The sequence below is a fragment of the Lissotriton vulgaris genome, chromosome 5, assembly GCF_964263255.1.
Source record: "Lissotriton vulgaris chromosome 5, aLisVul1.2, whole genome shotgun sequence".
NCBI lineage: Eukaryota > Metazoa > Chordata > Amphibia > Caudata > Salamandridae > Lissotriton > Lissotriton vulgaris.
In genome coordinates this window covers 1,733,635,098-1,733,648,183 of record NC_141693.1, presented here as the reverse complement: position 1 = coordinate 1,733,648,183, position 13,086 = coordinate 1,733,635,098, and the positions used below count along the sequence as shown (strand labels likewise).

Sequence of the window (13,086 nt, the reverse complement as noted above, 5' to 3'; positions counted from 1 at the left end):
TTCAGAATACCCACAGGGAAACACCCTGGTAAGAAGTTTTCTACTTTGTCGTACCATTGAGGGCTGAACCAGCTGAAGTAGGAATTAAATCTGGATCATTTGAGTTTTTTGGTTTGAAGAAGCTTCACAGATCCTTTCACCCATGAACTTTTCAGAGGTTGACATGTTTTGGGACAGTAATTGAGAAATAACTCATTGAAGATTGCCAAAAAAGAACTCCTGCTATAAATACTGTTGCTAATATTAATATAATATTAGTCAATTATTGACAGTGATATTGAATTACTATGAGTGCTCCTTCCTTTTACATGTGGGACTTCTCCTAAAATCAGAATAACTTATCTGAAAGTCAAGGCGCGTGTACAACTCCATCATGCCAGTTCCTTTCAATGTGCTGAAGCATTTGGTGTAACTTCCGCTTTCGGTATTGACAGTCATATACCTAACTATTGACATTTAGTTTTTCAAAAACAAACTCCCAGAGTGATAATTTGTTTTTGAAAAACAAAAAACGAATGACCCCCTAGTGTCTGGGGGCCCGATTCACAGAACTAACTTAAGACAAAATCCTAAACTTTCTACCATTTTGGTATTCACAGTAGGCACTTACTCATTTCGGTGTTCACAGAAGTTAGGAGTCTTAAGTTTAGGACTCCTAAATGCCTTCTGTGAATACCGAAAGTCTTAAAGTTAGGATTTTTCTCAGTTTAGGAGTAGTAAAGTTAGGACTCCTAACTTTCGGATTCCTAAACTGAGAAAAATCCTAATTTTAAGACTTTCAGAATTTAGTAAGTAAGTTTAGGATTATGTCTTAAGTTAATTCTGTGAATCGGGCCCTGGGAATTTTCGTTAGTTTTTTTCTGTCCCTCCCCACCGGGTTTTTTTTTTTTACTTGAGTTGATGGACAGGAAAAAAGGCATTAAACCCTCTATCCTAAATAGGATGGCCTGTGTAATGTCCTCTCTCCAATGGCTCCTACTCCATTGGGCAGTTGGTGGAAGTATTCCATCGGCAGAGCCGACGGGCCGTTGATGGAATATTTAAGATCTCCCCATCTCTAAACGGGGCGTTTGCAACAGGGTAGCCTGTCTGCCAAGCTCTACATCGGCCACAAAGAGTCTAATTGCTCAGGGAGTTGTGCTGTTGTTCTAGCTGCATATATTACATTGATTCTGAAGTTCGACATTAGACCTATTTATTAGCTAAGGATATATAATACAGAACACTATCCTGGCCATGGAGTTAACTTAAGATTGCAGATGTATGGATTAATTAAGGTTTGCTGGATGAGAGGCATTCACCAAAATTTGTGGGTGTTTCGTTTGTCCAATTTGGGGTGTAAAACGGCAGATAAGACCTCCACCAATTTTTGGCAGATGTCCCACAGCGTCCAACTTTAAATAACCGCTTCATGCGATGTATTTTTCATCTTACACATAGTAATGCTCTAGATAGCAGAGCTCTCTAGCTGTTGAAGAGATGGTAACCTCTAAAGCCATCAAGACCAAGTTTTGTTGCTTACTCCGATAGCACCAGTTTGGAACTGGTTCTATCGGAGTACACAACAAAACTTGGCTCTCAGTTCACCTCAGTGGTACATAGATAAGGTAATAGCACGCACGCGCGCTATGCTGCTGTAATTGTAGGCTGCAGCGCTGGTCATTTTTAAAATTACCGTTTTTTCTATTTACTTTTGTTTTAATTTCAATTCTACCCTGTTCTTAACTGTGCTTGTAGCGCCCACACACCTGCACTTTAAATTGGGCCCCTCACCGCGTTTTGAGCGGATTTGTAATCTTTCTGCCTTCGTTTTGGCGCGTGGCCGCCATCTTGGGGTGGCTAGTGTCGAGTGTGCCACTTGTTGAGCGCTCTAGCGCTTATTACGTCCACAGGTGAGCCCTACTTAAGGTGAGCACTCCTTCAGCTCGACCTTGGATAAGGTAATAGCACGCACGCGCGCTATGCTGCTGTAATTGTAGGCTGCAGCGCTGGTCATTTTTAAAATTACCGTTTTTTTCTATTTACTTTTGTTTTAATTTCAATTCTACCCTGTTCTTAACTGTGCTTGTAGCGCCCACACACCTGCACTTTAAATTGGGCCCCTCACCGCGTTTTGAGCGGATTTGTAATCTTTCTGCCTTCGTTTTGGCACGTGGCCGCCATCTTGGGGGTGGCTAGTGTCGAGTGTGCCACTTGTTGAGCGCTCTAGCGCTTATTACGTCCACAGGTGAGCCCTACTTAATGCTCGCTATACCCGCGCAGCGGTGACGCGCAGCGGTAGCGCCTGACTCTCGCCTGAGTCAAGCCAGAGTCCTGCCCGTCTGCGCCCGTCAGCGACCCGGAGGCGCTCGGGGCGGCGGGGCAGGCTCGGCCATCCAACATGGGCCATACTGGACCACTGGCGCTGCGTTACACTGCCGGGGAGCTCCGCGCTCTCCTCACTGCTTCCAGTGGCTGCTGTACTGTCTTCCCTGGGCGTCACCGTGGTAAGTCCATCTGCCCCGGTTGCGGCTGGCGTCCCTCCCGTGCTCTGCCATGGCCCCCTGGCAATAACATCGCCTTTGTGGGATATCTCTGCATGTTACTAAACACCAGATCGGCGTGCAGACATGCACAAGACATCTTTGAGCTTCTTGACACGGCTAAGCCACTGTGTCTTATGCTCACCGAGACATGGTGGGGAGAACTTTCAAATCCAGATGTCGCCATGGCAATTCCGCCTGATTATAACGTCTTCAGGAAGGACAGAGCTAAGGGAAGGGGCGGTGGAGTGGCACTGGTGGTGAAGAAAGGCACGGCTTGTACTATCTTGCCAGTGGAGGACATTCGTGGCTCGGAGGCCCTCGCTTTTTCTATCGCTTTGGCTCCGCATCAATCAGTCAAGGGATTATTGGTCTATAGACCGCCTGGCCCACCCGGAACGTTCTTTGAGGATCTTGACTCCGTTTTACTGGGACTGGCCCTGAAAGCAGAACACTGCATCGTGGCCGGGGATTTTAACTTCCGGATGGATGATCCATCTGACGCGGCCGCTATTAAAATCTCAGAGGCTATGGCACCGCTGGGATTGCTTCCCTATCTGCATGGGCCGACGCATGACAAAGGGCACACTCTTGACCAGGTTTTCTCGACTTCCCCTCTTGAGGGGTTAGAGATTATCCCGGTACTATGGTCAGACCACTTGCTGGCTAAATTTTCAATCAAAGGCCCAGTTAAATCGGCTGTTGCCGCCCCACAGCAGCAGGGTCGAACCCATAGGGCGTGCCATCGAGTGACCCCTGAGATGCTGGCTCAGGCTGCCTTGGATCATCCCTGCCCCCTCTCTGGCGACCTGACGAAGGATCTGGAGTCCTTGCAGGCATGGCTTTCTGACAGGCTTAACGATCTTGCCCCGGAACTAGCCCCCCGTCTTACTCCTAAACGAGTTTCCGCCCCTTGGTTCACCGTAGCACTGGCAGCCAGGAGGCAGCAGTGCAAGGTAGCTGAAAGAGCCTGGCGGGGAAAATATGACTCGGAGGCTAAGTTGACCTATAAGAGCGTGGTTAAGGAGTATCACCGGGACATCCGCCTGGGTAAGAAAGCCTACCTGGCAGGGAGGATAGAAGCTGCCTCCAACTCCTGTAAGGAGATTTTCTCTATAGTTAGAGAATTTATATCTCCACGGACTAACACCTCTGAGGAGAGGCCCTCTGACTCTTGGGCCTCTGATCTTGCTAGTTTTTTTACTAGCAAGATCCAACTTATACAGGATTCTTTTCCGTCGGCGGTACCCGCGGAGCGGATTAATTCTGAGGCCAACCGATCGTCCCCGGCTTCGCCAGGCCTGACGCTGGGCGTATTTCCACCTATATCTGCGCCCGCCTCTTTAGCACTTATGGGCAACTTGAAATCGGGCTCGCCCTTGGACCCATGCCCTGCTAAAATTCTGGCGAAATTGGCCGAGGTGATTAATCCATTGGCTAACCCGCTATTGAATCTCTCGCTGAGCCAGGGAGTGGTTCCGCAGGCTTGGAAGCAGGCAATGGTCATCCCGCTGCTCAAGAAGCCTGGTCTGGACCCTAAGGCCCCAGTTAACTACCGGCCTATCTCTCTGCTGCCGGCTCTCACGAAAATTGTTGAAAAGCACGTGCAGACGGTGCTGTCCAATTTTCTAGAGTCGAATGAGATTCTGCACGCCACCCAGTCGGGCTTCCGTCCTAATCTCAGCACGGAGACTGCGCTCCTCGAGGTCTCCGAAACTATCAAAGGGATTTTGGATACTGGGGGCAAAGCCATGCTGGTGATGCTGGATTTGTCGGCGGCTTTCGACACCGTCCCCCATGATGGCCTTCTCACAAGACTCTATGAGATAGGACTACGGGGGACGGTGTTCAGCTGGTTTTCCTCCTTTCTAGCTGGCCGCCGGCAAACGGTCTGGGCCTCGCCAGATTCCGCCGTGATGCCGCCTCTGGGAGTCGGGGTCCCTCAGGGCTCTATCTTGAGCCCGACCCTCTTTAATATCTTCATGACCCCTTTGGCGGCGTTGGCGGAGTCGTTTGGGGCCCGGATCGTATCCTATGCAGACGACACCCAGCTCCTCTTCTCGTGCAAGAGAGGAGGAGACTTTGAGGGGGAGAGTATCCGGGATTGCCTTGGGGCTGTGTTTCAATGGTTTCAACTGAACAGCCTCAAGTGCAATTCCGATAAGTCCGAGGTACTCTTCTTTGGGTGTGACACGGAGCCAGACTGGCAGGCTTGGTGGCCTACCAACATGTTCCCCCCAACGTGTTCATCCCAAATGGCTAAGAACTTGGGGGTCAAGATGGACAAGGGGTTGACCATGAAGTCCCAGATCCTGGGGGTGTTGGGCATTTGCTTCGGCCTCCTTAGGATGCTACGGAGGTTTCTTCCCCTCTTATCGGAGGAGCACAGGAAGCTGACTGTGCAGGCCCTGATAGGCTCTAGGCTAGATTATTCAAACGTTCTGTACCTGGGCCTGCCAGAGTACCTGCTACAGCGGCTCCAAGTTGTGCAGAATGCTGCGGCGAGAGCGATTTATGGATTGAACAGACGCGCTAGTGCTGCGGGCTTGCTCCAGACCCTGCATTGGCTCCCAATCCGCAAGCGGATCACCTTTAAGGCTTTGACCCTAACATACAAGGCCCTCCATGCGACGGGAGCAAAGTACCTCCAAAAGAGACTTGCCTTCTACCGACCGGCTCGCTCTCTGAGGTCAGAATCCCTATTTTTGGCGACTGTCCCGCGAGTGAAGAGAGCGCGCTTGGGAGGTCGCTCCTTTGGACTACTGGCGCCACAGCTGTGGAACTCTCTGCCTCTTACACTCCGGGGAGCCACCAGCTTACTAGCTTTTAGAAAGGACCTTAAAACCTGGTTGTTTACCCAGTAGGCCTTTTGCATGCTTGTTGTTTTCTTTCTGTCTGTGACACTCTCTCTTTTAATGTGTTATGTTAGTCTACTGCAGCCTACCTTAAATAAAAGCGCCGGGACACTCTTTTTGAGTAGCCGTGCGCTCTATAAAAGCCATTTTAACATAACATAACATAACATAGTCAGACGCTGGAGACCCAGATATAGGGCTGCAGGTTTTAAACATCTGCCGAGTCTTTCTGAAACACCTGCTATAAGTATTCACTCTTAATGTCCTCGTTTTTCCTTCTCCTCTAGGTCATTGATGGGAAGGATGTAGGGCCTGCTGGAATACGCACCTTCGGCTACTCTCTTAATGGTGGGCTTGATGTGGACGACAATTCATATCCGGATCTGCTCGTCGGGAGTTTGTCAGACCGCATCGCTTTACTTAGGTAAGGAGGTCGCAGTCAAGATGTGAGAGAATGGGGGATGTATGACTCTGCTTAGCAAGTGTGGCTGGAGGAGAAGACATGGTGGTGAGCAAGGGGTGTGAGAGTGAAGGGGGTGTCTAGAAATGTGCTCTCAGACCACCGAGCTGAGAATCGCGGAGTATTCACCAGCTCTTGAAAGTAATGCATGTTTTATTGCATTAGATTACATGTTATTTGCAATGCACTTGAGAGCTGTGGTTCTTCCAGTTTGCAGTTGGATGAGAGCGAGGTGCTTTCCTTAACTGGATTGGGAAGGGTCTTTCATGCATCATGTGTGCATGGAATTTGGATGGGATATGGAGGCTTGACTTGAACATTGGACTTGAACAGGAACTGGGGGTCTCCGTTCACTGGGCTTAAGAAAGAGTTTTGGTTTTCCCTTTATTGGACTATGATCGTTTCTGTGATACTCCCTATTTTGACTTGCATGGGAGTTTGGCTGGGGAGTTTTCATACTTCGCAAATCGAATGAATTGGCAGGTTTCTTACATTTTCATTGAGTAGGAGTCCGGGGCAGGTCTCTATAAATGTAACTTCATACCACTATAAATTTGATACATGGGTCTCCATCAATTTCAATTTGATATGAGTTGAGGGTATCCAAATATAAAACCAGGAAAGGCCCGAATGTGTGTGGTTTTTAAGTTGTTGTCACTTCTTTAGTGGAGTTCTGTGTTACGTATGCATTTGCTTGTCACCATTCATTGGATTCTGAGGTTTGAGAAACAGGTTTGGTTTTATTTTGCTTTGCATAGGGTCTGGTGGTTGAGTTACTCCATTAATTGAATTCTGGGAGTTACTGCTTGATTTTTCTATCTTGGAATTATTTATGCCCTTTGTACGGTTCTAGTGTTTTCAGTCACGCCACTCGCTGCGGTAGGAGGATTTTAGTTAGTGCCTCATTAAATCCTGGGCGTTCCATCGCCTCTGCATTAAAATATTGGGTTTGGGCTCGGAGTGCTTCCAGCAATGACTTCTAGGGTTTTGTGCTACGTCCTACGTTGGTTTCTGCCCTTTTGGTTACTTTGTGCTCTGTGTTCTAAGGTGTGAGTTGTTTTGAACTATAAATTTTGTCTTTTTTTGGTCACTTGGTTCATTACACTTGGCGGTTATGTTTACTTCTCTATTATTGTCTGGGTTTGAATTGCCTACAACATTTTTTAACACTTTATCAGGAACTTTAATCCTGGGGCATTGCTTTAGCTCTACACTTTCAGTAATGTGGTTTGGTTTAATTCCCACATTGAATGATAGTGCTTTAATTCTATTAGTAGTCTGGGCCACTCCACACTTTGGAGTGGGTTTGCCCTTTAAACTGAGTTATGGGGTTTGTTTTGCATCCCACATCGTGGAGTGCAGTGATCTCAGACTTACTTGACTGGCACCAAACATTATGCTCAGGTTTGTCTGACTTCTTCCTGTAGGGCTTGATGTGGATGTGGAGTTTGGTTAGATACTTGGATAATTGTTGGCTGGAGATTTAGGTTCCCTCAGCAGTGGAGATGGGTTCCTCTCCATTGATCTTAGTTGTTCAGTGTGTGATTATGGGTTGTTTGTACCCAAATAGGTGGTTGGGTTTGACTTAGTCCCCTGATTAACATTGCTTGAATATGTTTGGTTGACTCCATGCATTGGTCTCTTTGGTTTCTTGGTCGACTCCATATATTGTACTGACCACTCTTTTTGGGGTTAGACATGGGTTTATGGTTTGGGTAGATTCCTTCATTGCGTCTTGTAGGATTTATTGCCTTCAGCAGTTTGCTTTCTTACTGAGGACTTGTCTGCCTATGTATTGCACTCATGTTAGTTCTGTGGTTTGGTATTCTTCATGCATTAACAGCGGACTCTTGCAGTGAGTGTTTCATGTGTTGTCCCTCTTAAACTCTCTCTGAGTTTAAAAACTGCCTGCATTGGACCTTGGCAAAACGTCAAGCTATCAATGCACAGGCTAGATTAGTTTTAATGATGTCCAAGGCTGTTCTCTTTCTACATTGAGGTTTATTCTGTTTTCACAAGGCGACAGCGGAAGATTTGCCATCGCTAACCTGCTTTCTCTAATCTCTCTCTCCAATTAGATCTCGGCCTGTAATAAACATCTCCAAGACATTGACAGTGACCCCAACGGTGATAGACCCCAGCAAGTGCACTTCCTCTTCATGGTAAGATTATGCAGTATGTAAACATTTTGGGCAGATTTACAAGAAGGTGACGCAGCCCTTGGCTGACCATACTGCAGCCCTTTCAGAGCACAGGAATGCGACATATTTAAATTGACATGTCACGTTCCTGTGCTCTCCCCTTCGCTGGCGTACAAACAGCTGCCATGCATAGGCTTCCTTGCACCTTGGTGCAAGAATGCCTATGTCATGGGGAGATTGTTTTCGTGCAGGAAGGGGAACCTTTCTGCACGAAAAAAAACACTACAGGCATTTTCCTCGTTCAATGCGTGCTGTAGAATGCAGCACACATTGAAAGAGGAAAATAACTATCAGAAATGAAACATTACTCCTCGTTTCCCCTCCCCGGAACATTTTACCCTCTTAAAGCAAGAGGTTCTATCTCTGTTAGAAAAGCACGCTATAGAGCCTGTCCCATTAATATATCAAGGGACTCTGGTATACTCCCTGCATTTCTTAATTCCTAAAAAGGATGCCTCTCTCAGGCCTATACTAGACCTCTGATAACTGAATCTGTACATACAGTCAGACCACTTTCACCTTTCACAGTTTGAGCCTCAACACTCATTACCAGCCCGGGTGTTCATGCAATTGATCGGAATGATGGCTTCTTGCATTTTAATTGTTCCTTATGCAAGACTTCAAATGCGTTCCCTACAGGAATGCTTAGCACGTCAGTGGAACCAGGCTCAAGGTCCTTTATCAGATCTGGTGTTGATAGATGGCCGTACTCATCGCTCTCTGCAGTGGTGGAACATACAAAACCTTTCCAAGGGATGGCCATTTCTCGATCCAGTTCCACAGATAGTGCTAACGGCAGACGCATCCCTCACTAGTTGGGGACCACATCTGGAAAAACATACAATTCAGGGCATGTGGACTCTGCAACAAAAACAACTCCACATAAACCATCTAGAACAGCTAGTAATGTTTCTAGCATTGAAAGCTTTTCAACTTCATCTAGTAGGCAAAGCTGTTCTGGTTCACACAGACAACATGACAGCGATGTACTGCATACAAAAGCAAGGGGGGGACGCACTCTCTCCAGCTCTCACAGCTAGCACAGAGCATCTGGAGATGGGCCATACCTCAAAAAATATCTCCTTGCTCACTCAACATCTTCTAGTAGTAGACAACCAAATTGCAGATCTGCTCAGTCATAAACGACAGCAGATACACGAATGGGAACTTCACCCTCCATTTCTCCTCCCATTCTTCCAAATGTGGGGCTTCCCAGAGATAGATCTGTTCGCCACCCACTTAAAAGCAAAATGCCCAAACTTCTTGACCAGGCATCCACACCCATTTTCCAAAGGCAATGCAGTATGGATGAATTGGCCAGGGATATTTGCTCACACTTTTACACCTCTCCCACTCATTCCGTTAGTGGTTCGGAAACCCAAACAGCACTCCCTGACGCTTATCCTAGTTGCTCCCATATAATCCAGAAATTTTGAGCCAAGCATGTCTGCGTAATAGTACACTGGTGTTAATTGCACGAGATGCTGTGTCTGCTGCGTCTAGTGCACATTTAATGGATGTGGTAATGAGTTTACCTTCCTGAATAAGGTTTCAGCCTTACATTTATATTAGTCAGGCAAATGTTGAATGAGTTTTTCTAGCTCATCATACCTTATGATCCGGAACCTGGGGTTGGCTGCACGTTTCCCTACACCAGTAGCTGCTGTGTTTTATGCTTGCTCCACATCTTTCCTTCTGAAAACCAGAAGCAAACCTTGTGGTGGGTTCAGTGCCTTCCGTGTTATGTTTCGCTTGGATGTTGCTTTCTACAGAATAGGCCGCTATTTTTCTCTTGGTGTAGTTTCTGGGCTCTAGCAGGCAGTGAGTAGATGATACATTTCTAGCTCCCCATCATAATATTTCTCCAGCCCTCGTGTGGATAACTTGGCTTTTCTACTAATTCAGATTTAAAAAACAGATCTACATGTGGCGGGGTGTGCCTCTCGTAACTAGACTGCTTTTTGTGATCACAAGCATTTAATATAGCCTTATAGCCCGCCGTAGCGGGCTATACCGGCTATTAAAGGCCCGCTGAATCGTTAAAGGCCCAAGACGAAGGCGAGGGACTTTAACGAGACAGCGGGACTTTAATAGCTGGTATAGCCCTGCTACGAAGGGCTAAAAGGCTATTAGAACATTCTGCCACTAGAGGGCAGAATGTTCTAACAAATTAAACAAAGGGTTCTCGAAGTTCGATGGGATATAAATCCCCTCGAGCTTCGAGAAGCCTTTGTAGAACATTGGAATGTTGCTCTGCGGGCCTATACCTGCCCGTAGAAGCAGGGAGCACTCCATTGTCCGCAGTGGAGCTCCCAACATTCCAATGTTCTAATGCTTCTTACAATTTACACTGTTCTTAAGGCACATGTACAAAAGTTAACCTGACTGATATGGGGAGAGAATGTAGCCTTACGGCTAGAGCAGACGACGTCGAACCTGGGGAACCGGGTTCGAGTCTCAGCAACAATGCTCAATAACTTATGATTCTGGGCAAATCACTTAATATCCCTGTGCCTAACAAAAACATGAAAGTGTCCTTATGTAAATCGCTCTGATACCCGATAACTTTGGGTCTAGTGCGTTCTATATATGCCCGAGCAGTGCCCACAGGGGCAATTTTGGCAGAGTTGGGCATTTTAAAATTATATTTGTAAAGTGACATTCAACTGACAATGTAGGATTTCAGTTTACCTCCAAAGGGGTCATCAGGATTATCCACTCAGTGAATTTGGGTTAAATTATTACCAAATGAATCATTGAAAGGCATTTTAACAAGTGAGCCCTAACCAGGGCGGGATCCGTGTATGTTACTTTCTCCAGCCTTCCTGGTCATATGCAGTCTTCCACGGCTCCAGCATCTGCTTCTGCCCCTACAATAGTAATAGATTTAGGATTAAAAAGCCATCCCTCTTTGACAACAAACCACATAAGCCAGGGCAAATGTAACTCGTGCAAGATGACTTTTTAAAAATACATGAACACTGTCAGAGAAACCATGTGGAAATGTGTTTCTGAGAGCTTCGGAGGATGGCCTTTTCATCTCTATAGTTTCAGTGTTTTATTGTGTGTTTTTATTTCTGGGGTTTGACAGTGCAGCTGTCAAACAGACCTATTGCTAACAATATGCATTAAGTGTATTTTGGGTCTGCGTCTTTCAACCATTGGCTTTCTTTAACCAGCCTCTTTCACACATTGGCTTGAACCTTGGCTCTACCCAGTAGAGAATTTATCTCTCACTTAACGCTGTTTTCTATTTGAGTGTATCCTTACACCTCCACTCGAGGACTTGCATTGAACTGCATGCGGAGCTACTTTACAACTATAGCCCTCTCTGTCCGCTCTTGCTGGATGCCTCCCACGTGCCTCTCCCCAAAATGGTTCGGATATTGAACCAAACCTACTCACTTTGCCCGTGCTTGTCCAAGCAAGGCTCCTCTATTAGAGGGTATGCAACAGGATGTTGAACTTTACGTACCAGTGGTACACTAATTTCTAGATGCTTTAACCACATGGCTGCTAGGCGTTTTCCCGTCCTGTGCTGAGATATGCAGGATCCCATTATTCATGACGAGCTGGCCTTGTCATCCGCGCACGGCAGGTAAGCGCCATGACGAGCCCAGCTCGTCATTAGCTTCGAAGGGGTTAAAAAAAGAAATGTCAGTATCAGAGCATCAAGTGCCATCTTATGATGTGAACGTTGTATAACCTAAACATATGAGGCATTGAGTTAAACCTGTTTACAGATTCTATACCTCTTTTATGGAAAGTGGACATCACAATTGTGGGCATCAGATCACACATTTTGTGGATTGCAAGCTTTGTGGGCAGCCCCATCATGCTATCCCATAGCAGTAATGTCAGACTAGGAGATGTTTATCACTTCTGCCTGACATCATTTCAGAGTTCCATATTAAGTAAACCATTGAACTACCAGTGTACTATCCCACACCTGAGATAGCTGTTCAAACACCCTGCCTGCGAAAGGGACATTTAGACCCAGCACAGAATTCAGAAGCACTTGTAAATCATGTCGGTTTGAGGCCTGCAGTAAGTAAGCACTTTCTTTTTGGGAAAAGTCTCACTGGTTGGGATTTGTAGAGCAGCACCGTAACAGAATGCTCAAACTGATACTGTCGTCTGCTGGTTCACCTTAAGAGTCCATGCTTTTATTAAGAGATTAAAGGCAAGATGTACGACCATCAGGATTTGCGACTCACAAATTGCTTATCGCAAAACATGATGTACAACAGTTTCTGAGACACTGTTTGCGATTCGCAAATGGGTCGCAAGAGACCTTCCTCATTAATATTCATGAGGCAGCTTGCAATTTGGGACCCATTGGGAATGGCCAGCACTCGCAAGGATCGTGGCATACTGAGGTCTGAGACTGCTTTTGACATGAAGCAGTTTTTAGGTCTCGGCGTCAACGCGCGGAAGCGCGTCTCCGCCGAGATCTTTTGTCAGCGACCATCATTCCCAGGAGACAGTCCCGGCCACGCGCATCCTTCCAGGCGATTTGTAACTGGAACGCGCGCTGTGGCCAGGCGCTGTCTCCTGGGAAGCGCAAGCACCACACACGCATGCGCATACACACACACACACAAGCGCCCATGCACGCACGCACATACATACATACAGAGACACCACCCCTGACTCATACACACATGCGCGCACACACACAAGTGCACCGAGGCCCCCCCTCCCCCACCGTCACCGTCGCACACATACATACATACACACACACACACGAGCATACACACACACAAGTGCACCAATCGCGCTCCAGCCTTTTGGAACTTACCTTACCTCAGCACGCGGCGCCCAACCTCCTGCTGGCGCGGCCCCGGGGCTTTACACCGCTCACAGGAGCCCCGGGCCGCGAGACGCAACGACTCCGCCTGTCTCCTCTTCCGGTCTGAACGTGGCCCCGCCCCCGTCACAGGCGACCGTGCCTGACTTCCGGGGCGGCCGCGATACTGACGTGGCTTCTTTCCTAGTTAAAAGTGTTTCACAACTCCAGACACGTTGGTCATCTCCATTAGGTAACC

The 13,086-nt window shown here is 47.2% G+C and overlaps 1 protein-coding gene across 1 annotated transcript in view; it reads left to right on the top strand.

The window, feature by feature from the left end:
• ITGA3 (integrin subunit alpha 3) overlaps nt 1–13,086 on the top strand; it is a 366,625-nt gene that overhangs the window by 260,868 nt on the left and 92,671 nt on the right. The window contains exons 9-10 of the mRNA XM_086923967.1: nt 5,665–5,801; nt 7,916–7,999. Coding sequence (XP_086780093.1) covers nt 5,665–5,801; nt 7,916–7,999 — 221 coding nt within the window. The remainder of the gene's footprint in view (nt 1–5,664; nt 5,802–7,915; nt 8,000–13,086) is intronic.